This window comes from Mus caroli, chromosome 5 (assembly GCF_900094665.2).
Source record: "Mus caroli chromosome 5, CAROLI_EIJ_v1.1, whole genome shotgun sequence".
NCBI classification, from domain to species: Eukaryota; Metazoa; Chordata; class Mammalia; order Rodentia; family Muridae; genus Mus; species Mus caroli.
The window spans coordinates 79,897,725-79,908,769 of NC_034574.1; the positions used below are offsets into that span (position 1 = coordinate 79,897,725).

The following is an 11,045-nucleotide window of genomic DNA, read 5'->3' on the forward strand; positions in this document are numbered from 1 at the left end:
TTTCTTTTTTTTGGTTAAATTTTTCTCTATAGAGTGACTAAAATCTTGATCTCTTCCATATTTTCTGGTGCACTTAATATTAACAATGTCATATCACTCTTCTCCATAGCATATCTGTTCAAAAGGTAACTAGATCCTATTCTGTAACTGCTATAAGCAAGTAGTATGGTTCATGGATCAAGGATTCTAACATGGGCTAAGTTTTGTTTTTCTATGGCATCATAGTTGTCTGTTCTACCCCAGCTGAGATTATCTAACATCACCCAGCAGTGTACAGTCTCTTCAGTTTAATTATGGCCAATCGTACCAAAAAGTCAGAGCCCTAAGAGTGATATGTTTGGTTTGACAAAGGCCTTTATTTGGATATTGGGTATTCTTACTCTGCTTTTATACTTCTAGTGATTAAAAACAATCTATGTCTCTATTTTGTTGGCTGTGGGATTTCAGTTCTTTGAATGTTTTGAATTGATAAAGTTGCTAGAAAAAAAATGTATTGAGCAAAGCCAGACATTAATGAAGCTACTTACTTCTGAAAACAAAAACAAAAACAGGATGTAGTAGTGTGCCATTTATTTCACCAACCTTGACTATCATTTGGGTGCTTTATTGGTGATGTAGCTTCATTGGTTTGATACTTGTTATAGCCAGGTAATTGAAGTCTTATTGGTGCTGCGTTCCAGTTTTATTTTTTCCTTTTAGCTGACATGTGCTTGTTACATTTTATAAGTAATCAGTGCTCTATAGTGTGCTTTTGATAAGCAATGTAGTAAATATATTTGTGACTTAAAATTATTTTCAACTCTGTGGTTCACAAAAAGTATAATTCTTTTTAAGTTCGTTTTTTTGGCGAAAGCTAGGCTTTGTAAGGGCTCTCTGTAGAGGATTATATACCCTACCACTATAAGTGTTTCTTTACATTTTTGTCATGTTTACTGTTGATATATTGATACTATACTGAAATGCAGTACACGTCCTTAGAAGATTTTACAAAGTAATATACTTTATGCTGTTTCATATCTAGGCGTGAATTACCCTTTACTAAGTCAGCTCATCTCACCAATCCCTGGAATGAACATAAGCCAGTAAAGATTGGACGTGATGGACAGGTTTGTTTAATCTTTAATGAATATTAATCAGGTGTTATATAGACCTTTATTAAAAGATACTTTCAGCCGGGCAGTGGTGGCGCACGCCTTTAATCCCAGAACTTGGGAGGCAGAGGCAGGCGGATTTCTGAGTTCGAGGCCAGCCTGGTCTACAGAGTGAGTTCCAGGACAGCCAGGGCTACACAGAGAAACCCTGTCTTGAAAACAAAACAAAAAACCAACCAAACAAACAAAAAAGATACTTTCAAATTTGTCTGAAAGATAGGAATTGTAAAAACCAGAATATGTTGGGAAATTGCTGATTCCTGTGGTTGTGACTGACCAGGAAGATATTTATTAGTACTACTCGGGTAAATGGTATTTTTACTAATGAACTGAAGTGAAGGTGAGAAGTGGCTTAGTTTTTGTAGCTTTTCATTATAAAAAATTAAAATATAGAACATCTCATTAATATGCATTTTCCTTTTGCATGGGACATACTATTGTATGTATCATTCTGATTTTAGTATATGTGCTGATGAAGCAAGAACTCAAATTCCTAAAGTTTTATAGTAATAGTTTTAGGATTGTCACTAATATGTCTGATTTTTTTTTTCTAAATAGAAAATTGTCCTCTGAAAACACAGATATATACATGTACACATACATATATTTTAAAGTCTGCAAATTAAATTTAACGTGTGTAGTGACTTAAACCCATACTTTTCATTCTTATAGTTCCCTTATGTGGTTTGATGCCAACAGTTATTCATACTATTTCTATTGCTTGTAAGTTAAATGTTGATATTTAAAAGTAACAACTTTGTCTAAGCTTGTAGGTTAGTCTGTTTCTGTAGGTATTCAGTTCTGACTCTCTGACATCTTTCTTTTTAAGATGACTTACATTTTTATATTTTATGCAAATAGTTTTTGGATAGAATGGAATAGAATATGAGTTTTAAGCAGCTGCACTTGTAGTTTCTACTCTTCAAATACATGAAGCACTTTGCAATGGTTTTTGTAAACCTGTAAGTTTATTAGAATCTGGTTTATTTTAGCTCCTTGGTAAAAAGTCTTTGAAGTCAGTGTTTTGTTTTGTACATGAGGAAACTGTAAGTCTTTTAAGAGATCCTATTTTGTCTATTAATTGCCATTTTAATATTCCAGGAAATTGAACTTGAATGTGGAACTCAGCTCTGTCTTCTGTTTCCCCCTGATGAAAGTATTGACTTGTATCAGCTCATTCATAAAATGCGTCACAAGAGAAGAATGCATTCTCAGCCTCGATCAAGAGGACGTCCATCCCGTCGAGAACCAGTCCGGGATGTGGGAAGGTTAGAAACGTTCTTTGGACTGATAATAGGCACATGTATCGGGATAACATGATGGAGGAATGTGATTCGTCAAAAGTTTGTCCTGCGGTAAAGAAGAAAGAGAAAATCCTCAAATCAAGCTGCATGGACTAGTTTGTGGCTTCATTGAGGATTTCACATGGTCACGTTGGCCTCATTTTTTTCAAGAGGAAAATGGGGATCTTTCCTAATGCAGAAAAAATAATTTACTAACAAGTGATGACCAGTTTAGACTAGATAGTACTCTGATAATACAGCAAGTAAAGCGAGGTAGGCATTTTGTTGCTAAGAACAGGCTAGAAAGGAGGAAGAGGAGGAAGTCTTTATTTGCAAAAATTGTTAATATTTTATAAAGCCCTTTCTTTCAGGTGTGTCTCTGGATAAGCCTTACCACATATGGGACTTTTATAAAGGATCACTAATATTTTTTGAGAAGATGACGCCTCACTTAGAGGATAAAATGTTTTAAGTTATTTCATATTCAAGAGGAGCATTATTGGGACTGTTTCCAATTTTGTCACCGTGATGTGTTAACCCCATTGCCACATATTCTGTAACATGTGCCCAGTGAATTCACACATCCTGCTGAGCTTCTGAAAACAATAGGTTCTTTCCAAAGGGGATCAAGTGGCCCTGGGAGACCCGGCAACAAACCAAAACGAAGGGCTGTTGCTGTGTCTGTTTACAACTTTTCCAGATGCTGGCAGTACCTGTGGACTTAAAGTGTTTTTTAGAGGATCGCCATGGTTATTGATCACTACCTTATGAACTAAACAGCATTTTCCAGAAAAAGGGGGTTTAACTTGTTACAGAATTGGAGAGAAGTCTTTGAAAAGAACTGATTTAAGCCCTTCTACCCAACACCTTCCCCTGTATAGATTTGCATACAGCTAATCTAAAATATTCTGCTAAAGACTATTGGATGTGTGGTTGATGGGATGAAACCTTTGGTTAAGTTTCCTTTGCTGGAAACAACCTGTGGTAGGTACAGATAATCCAACAGGAGTCCCATTTCTTTGAGCTTAAAAAGGACTTTGTCGAGTAGGTAGGAGGAAACCTGGCAGAGCCCCTTACTTTTGGCCTAAAAGGACTGATCACCAAGATGTCTTTTCAAGTTTAAGCTAAAAGGTTTCCAGTGCAATACAGTAAATACAAGTGAAGTTTTTCCTCAGTTTTGCAATGGACTGCAAACTATACTTATAACACCACTACACCTCTCAAGCCTGCCAGGGCCTCCATTTATGTATGTGGCTTACAGTCAGTAGTTGGACTACTATATGAACTGTTACTATCATGTTTTAAACCGGTCGTAAATGCACTCCCCAAACTACAAGAAAGCGGTATGTTTATTTTATAAACCAGCTTTTAATTTTCTTAGTATTATTTATTGTAGATGCAACTGTTTTTATTCTGTTGGGGTGGGTGGTACTTGGTTTGTTGGATTTAACTGCAGTTTGAGTGGTTTGGTGCAAAAGTTAATGAGAACATTCAATATTTAGAGAGATAGCTGAAAAATGATGTCTGGTTATTATATACTATATATTTGAAACTAATAGTAAAAGGATTATGTTTAATCCCTAAATGTTTTGGAACTTTTTGTTTTGTTTAGCTCTTATTAAATGCTAAGTAAAGTGTATTTTATGTTGTATTGTTATACTAGCTATCAAGGTTTATGAAAGACAATGAAGAACAGCCCTCAGCAAATTAACAGCACCTTTTAAAGTTTGAGCTAGTGTTATGAACTCTGTTAAAACTTATTACATAACAATTCATGAGAGCCGTTTTAAAAGTCATTGTCTCTGGAAAAATTACCTTAATACCTAATGTATTAAATAACTAATAACTAATAACTTAATACCTAATGTATTAAAGAAAGTAATGTTACTGAGATGCTAGTTTTTCAAGGAACATTTTCAAAACCTTACTGTTACATAGCTTTATTAAATTTAAAACTTTCTGTATAATATGAAAACTAGTTTTGTGTAAAGCAGAGGGATCATTTAAGACTTCTTAACCTTGTTTATTTAGATTTGTTTAGATTGAATCTAAACTTATAGTATCTATATACATTTCAGACCTAATTATTACATAATTGCTGGTGTGGTTTTCCTTCTGTTGTTACCTGAATGGTGACATTTGGGAACTTTGACTTGTTAAAGAACTGCTCATATATGTTTAGACTACTAAAATGTGTTTTACAGGGTTGAATTAGATAATCTTTGAGGTTGTTTTTTACTGTGAGATTACAGAGAGATCTACTCCAGCAGTATGTGTAAGGTTTGCCTTTGAGGAATTAAAATTTAAGAACTTTTAAGTTGTTCACCAAAAATTAATGGCAATTTCTTTTAGGAGGCCATGGGCTATTCTTTGTACTCATCTCTGTCAAACTCTTGCTTTGCTGTTTGTTTTACCAGCTGTTTTTGGTTTAATTTCTAATGTGTCTAATTTGTGTAGGCGTCGACCAGAAGATTATGATATTCATAACAGCAGAAAGAAACCAAGGATTGACTATCCCCCTGAGTTTCACCAGAGACCAGGTTAATATTTTATAATCCTGAAGATTATTTGACTTAAAATTATTAAAACAACAAAAACTTCCAATAGGTTTAAAAGAGACTACTTTACCTTAATAGGAAATCCTTACTAGTTTTAATTAGTAGATCTTCCCTACCGTGTTTAGATTGTTCAGTCCACTTCATTGAGTCATAATTACTTGAAATTGCTGTCTTTGCAAAAATGGAAATTGATCTGTACATGTGTAAGATGTAGGAAAACAATTTTGTTGTGCTTTCTGTTCCTTATGATACATAGTGTTTCCTGTCATATGCAGCATTAATTAGAAATCAAGATACAGATTAGGCCTTTAAAAAAATAAACTTGATATCATTTTGGAGAGTGATGGTAAACACTTGGATTGTTATCCAAGTGTAAAAGTTTTCAGTTAGTGTTTTGTTTGTTGGGATTAAAGATGGGGTATGTTTAAATTACAGTCATGGACACACCTGTAAAACTCTAGAATTTGGTTCTGGTTAGCATTATAACTCTAGTGTTTTATAACAGTGGTTTTACAGAAGTACGTTTTTTTCTAGGGAAGGCAGTTGTGTTCCGTTTAGACAAATACTTTCCCTAGTAACAGAGCCAGGCAGACATTTTTGTATAGTAGTTTGCTGGACCCTCTCTAAAGGAAACTGGGGGGTGGAGCAGATACTTGTTTTGTTACTTGATTCTTAGAATATACATATACTCATTTTTGCAGCTTTTTGCAAATTTTTGTCCTTTGGAGTCTTCATGGTTTAAAACTTAGCTGTAGCTGTAAGCTCTCAAGGTGAAACATTGTTTAAAGGCCATTCTGCTGCAGTGTCCTCAAGCAAGTTCACATGTAACACTCAAGTTAGTTCTCTGTCCTTAAGACAGGGTGCATGTGAAAATCTCTGTAGTAGTTGAATGATAACATCCTTTAAAGTATATTCCTGGGAAGAGTTGAAACAAGGGTAAGGAAGGTTTAATTATAATGCCCTAGTAAAAACATAAAGTTTGATTTATTAAAATGCTTGATGTTTGAACAGGGTATTTAAAGGATCCCCGATACCAGGAAGTTGACAGGTAAGTTGGGTTCACTCTTGCTTAGCTTTGAATTACATTCTTGGAACTAGTTTATGAATTACCTGAATTTAGTTTCACAAATCTTATTCCCAACAGACGATTTTCAGGAGTTCGCCGAGATGTGTTTTTAAATGGGGTAAGCATTAAATTTTACATAATTAAAGATAGGGTCTGATTGTTTTTTGTTTTGTCTTTTTAATTTCCCCAATTTTAATATTGTTGACAATGTCATCTTCTATTTTAGTCCTACAATGATTATGTGAGGGAATTTCATAACATGGGACCACCGCCTCCTTGGCAAGGAATGGTTTGTATTGCTCTATTTTTTTCATCTGTTTTGTATTATTCTAACTTCATTTTGCAGTGTCTAGTATTTTAAATACTCAGAATGTGATAGCTGTCCACTAAGAGACTTAAAATAATTGGATAAAACAAGCATATAGTTTATATTGATACGTCTGTAAAGTGTGCCATGGTAATAGTATAAGTTCTCCCTGGGTGTTTAGATTTAGTCTCTCATATTTCTCTAACACTTGGACCAAGTTCTATGATAACAATCTGTTTATTCTGTTAATAGAATTTACTGACCGTTCATTTATTCTTTGGCTTATCTGAGAGATGAGTGTGCAAGGAAGGATGCTTGTTTTGCATATATGTTGACAAATGAACAGTTATGTTCATATCAGAGTTTAGCTTCCAGTAAAAAATGTCAACTTAGTAGGATTGTGCAGAAGGCAATTTCACTAAGTGTGCTTTCTAATTGTACTTGATGTGATAGAGAATTTAGTTCATTTAAAATAAGACAAATCTTGAGATTTAATCTTCTATTTTCAAGGACATTTGATATTATAGTTTATTTTGAGAGTATATTTTGAGATGATAAGTCTACCTGGAAACACAGTTTCTAAGACATAAAATTTCGTAGTTGAAGTACTTCTGCATGTCTTGTTTCCTCATTTTTACTTTTAAATGCTGTTAGGTGACCTCTTACCTTTCTTTGGCTTCATATCAGGCATAGTTTTATGATATCTTATACATGTAAGTTAATTTTGAAGATCTTTGGATCCAAAATATTAGGATGAGCTTGACACTAAAATAGCCTGTCATATGCTCTTTCTTAACTTTATAATGGCACCTTAAAATTACTCTAATTATTGGTGTTTCTGTGGGCATATGCATGCCATACACAGGTGTATGGGTCCTTGGATGGAACTCAGGACATCGTGCCTGGCAGCAGGTGTTTTTAGCCTGTTGAGCTGTCTTACCAGTCCCGATATTGAAAGTTTTAAAGTTACATTAGCTCTTAGGCTTGATTTTGGAGATTTATGAGTATCTGATTCCAGAGCCCAGGGTACTGCAATTGTGTCCCAGCTGTGTATAGTATACTTCTTTTATGACCCTTTCTGAGTGTGATGCTAGGCTAGGCTAGTTGGCTAATCTCTTGGCTTTCTTTTCTAATTTGCTATATTGTGCCAAATATAAAGTGCATAAAAATGTGCTTTGGTTTTAATAAGCACTGTGTTTTTTTTTTATTATTATTTCTGTTAGAATTTAAATAATACAAGGAACAAGGTAGAAATATTAGAGTATGTCTTTATTCATATTTTGTTTTTAACAAAAAGGCCATTTTAGGAAGCCTTAATGATTTCAATTTATTTGAAATAGTAGTGGCGAAACTATTTGGGATTGGTGTGATTTTGGAATAGAAGTTCTAAGAATGGATTTGTTAACAAGGATATTTGGTAGATTTTTATGTAGATGATCTTTCTTTTTTAGCCTCCTTACCCGGGAATAGAACAACCTCCACACCATCCTTACTACCAGCACCATGCCCCACCTCCTCAAGCCCACCCCCCTTATTCAGGACACCATCCGGTACCACATGAAGCAAGATACAGAGATAAACGAGTAGTAAGTGCACAAGAAGGCAGAGGTGTGAGGGAACTACTTAGAATTTCTGTAGGTGATTTGCATATGGGCACATACTAGATTTTGATGAACCATTTGTAGTCTTACTGCAGTCTGAATATTAAGTTTTCACTTGGTTTTATTAAAAGTAGCCCATCATGTCCTTATGGATTATATAAATTTGCATTTCAAATTGCTTAAGTTGAACTACTGTGTGTGTTTGTATGTACATATATGTATGGATGTACATATATAGGCATTGTAGAAATGTACAGGATATGCTTATGCTTGGATCTTAGTTGTTATTAGCTGTGCAATTCAAAATTGCTGCCATAATTTTTTTCCAAATCTCTAAGATGGTAAATTTTAAGGTAACTTCTAAATCATGTATTTTTTATAAAGTTATTTAAAACTAGTAACCAAGCAACTAGCTTCATCTGTCCTTGAGAAGGCTCTAGTAACACAATGGAGCCAACACCGAAATATTAAATACAGAATAATCGTTCCCTTTTAGTAATTGGTTCTGATTGTCCATAATGACAACTCTCTTTATGACCACTTCAAAGTAGAATGGATGAATGTTTTGCAGTTTCTGCGCTTTCAGAAATGAAGGGCTGTTTGATTAAGACTGATTTTCTGCTAAAATGTATTTTTTCATGTAAATGGTATTTGATTGGATGGTATGTCCATATACACTTAAGTTAGGTAACTTTGGTAGTTTAATGTTAAAGATGAAGACTATACATATTATGGAGAGTTGGTCAAAACAGTAATTTTATATCCTATCTTTGAGAATTTTTGTGGCTTATTTTTTAATTCAAAAAAGTCCATTAAAGTAAATCTTTTTAACATTCTGTAAACCAATTTAGTGATTCTAATATTGCTAGAATAGAAAGTGACAGAATTTCTGTCACAATTTATGGCTTACATAAGGTAGAAAGATTTACATAAAGTAAAAAGTATATTGAGATGTCTTACATAAATTTGTTTATAAATGCTATCGATGCATTTATGAAAGAAAAAATTGGTAAGGAAGTCAATCCAAGAATAGTTGAGTTTACTCGCAAACAAATTCTACCTTATGGGCCTTTACTGGATTAATCAAAACATGCAATCCATATTTATAATATATTAACATTTTTCTAAAAATGAATGATAGTGGGGAATTGTGTTCTGAGTCTTGCTTTTTATACATTTAAGCTGACTTTTGAAAGTGCACCACACTCAGAAAAGATGACCTGAGAGGTAGAGCAGGCAGGCATCAAGCTTAGACATGGCCTCTACGTTGTCTTGCATCTCCTTCATGCTTGTGCCTTACCCTGTTTTATCCTCTTCATCCTTCAAAAAGCATTGTTGTGTTATGTGGGATAGGTTCCCAGACTTTCTGAAATAAAATTTCTTATGGCTCACAAGTACATTTTCTTGTAGTTCACCAGATTTCTGAAAAAAAATTTTTTTGAATTTCTTAAATTACTATTAACGATAATAGTTTGTAAGAAACTTTTGAGCCTAAGATTTCCTAGTTTCACAGCTTGCTGTTTTGTTTTGTAGAATGGCAGGACATGAAAGGGTGTGTTGCGCAAAGGATGGTATTTAGTGTATTTGCTAGTATATAGGTTGTAGAGATGGAGTGAGCGAACAAGGATGGTTATGACTGAGCTGTTTATTATATCTTACTAAGGAATCAAATGGAAAGTCTTCAAGTGGAATAGGAAATTACAGGAATACATGGTGCTCTAGTTAGTGCTGGTAGTGTATATCACCATTAAGTTCCATCCATGACTTCATGGTTGCGTTTTCTGATTTCTTCTTTACCAGACAACTGATATAAGGGTTTTTACCTTTCATATAAAGTTTTGCTTTGCTGATCTGTTTTCTCCTTTTTCCTAGCATGACTATGATATGAGGGTCGATGATTTCCTTCGCCGCACGCAAGCTGTGGTCAGTGGTCGGAGAAGTAGACCTCGAGAAAGAGATCGGGAGCGGGAGCGAGACCGCCCTAGAGATAACAGAAGAGATAGAGAGCGAGACAGAGGTCGTGATCGAGAAAGAGAGAGAGAAAGAATATGTGATCGGGACAGAGACCGAGGGGAGAGAGGACGTTATCGAAGATAATGTGCTTTTGGTAGCACTGACTGAAGATAAAGAAAATATTGTATTTTTTTTGTGTGTGTTTACAAGTAGTAAATTTATTTTCAGCTGTCTACTTAAAGCTCATTGTGTAGAAGGATTTATTATCACCTTTGTTCCAAGCATGCAGTAGAATAAGAACTGGAAAACTCAGATCCGCCAAAAAAAATGCACAGTTGACAGTTGGGTTGACTCTTTTATTGGGGCAGAATGGAACAGTCCAAGAATGTAGATATTGATTCATTCTCCATAAATGTTCTTTTTACAGTGTATTCATCCTAGAGTTATTTTGTTTGTTTTCCTTCTTTTGGACCTTGGTCAATAACTGCCGTAGAATTTCGCTTTGTGTTTCTATAGGTAGCTGCTCACGGTTCAGTAAAAACAATGCTGCTATCTAGTATGCAAATATGGAAGTATGATGGTTTGACTATATGGCAGTGTTGTAGCAGCCTCTCGGTTTTTCCTCTTTCCTCCTTTTTTTAAACCTATAAAGTCACTTTTAAGTCTTCAATGATGAGAGCAATATTAAGAAGACGTTGCTATCTAATTTTTAATCTTTTTAAAATAAAACGTTCCTATGTTCAGTAGCATGGTTAATGCTATTGTTTAGCCTCCCTTTTAAACTGTACATTGGCTTGGAATGTTCACAGTTTTGCGTGTGTGGCAGCAGAAGATAACCCCACATTCTACATTGCTACTGTTTTGTATGAAATAAATTGATAAAGATTGACACTAACTTGCTGTATTTCCTTGTCTGATTGCCTAAGTATGACAATATATTCTCTCCTATATAAAATCCCATGGAGTGGCATTATGTTGATAATTTAGTTTGTATTTATACATCTGATATTTTGGATCCATATTTTAGGGGTTTTTTTGTTTTGTTTTCATCTTCTGTGTTTGAATTTTTTTATACAGTTTTCTCTTTTCTTAGACTGTTTTTTCACATTTCTGGCAATCCTTCTTT

General features: G+C 34.4%; 1 protein-coding gene across 7 annotated transcripts in view; it reads left to right on the forward strand.

Moving 5' to 3' along the window:
- Ythdc1 (YTH domain containing 1) overlaps positions 1 to 10,814 on the forward strand; it is a 33,351-nt gene extending 22,537 nt beyond the window's left edge. For 4 of the 7 annotated variants that reach the window (XM_021162490.2, XM_021162493.2, XM_021162492.2 and 1 more), the window contains 8 exons: positions 1,022 to 1,106; positions 2,253 to 2,419; positions 4,892 to 4,974; positions 6,004 to 6,040; positions 6,137 to 6,176; positions 6,285 to 6,347; positions 7,817 to 7,951; positions 9,839 to 10,814. In XM_021162490.2, the coding sequence (XP_021018149.1) occupies positions 1,022 to 1,106; positions 2,253 to 2,419; positions 4,892 to 4,974; positions 6,004 to 6,040; positions 6,137 to 6,176; positions 6,285 to 6,347; positions 7,817 to 7,951; positions 9,839 to 10,063 (835 nt within the window). In that variant the 3' untranslated portion in view covers positions 10,064 to 10,814. Of the gene's footprint in view, positions 1 to 1,021; positions 1,107 to 2,252; positions 2,420 to 4,891; positions 4,975 to 6,003; positions 6,041 to 6,112; positions 6,177 to 6,284; positions 6,348 to 7,816; positions 7,952 to 9,838 lie in introns of all 7 variants that reach the window. The other 3 variants (XM_021162488.2, XM_021162491.2, XM_029477297.1) reach the window with 1 other exon arrangement.
- Positions 10,815 to 11,045: the final 231 nt, after the last annotated feature.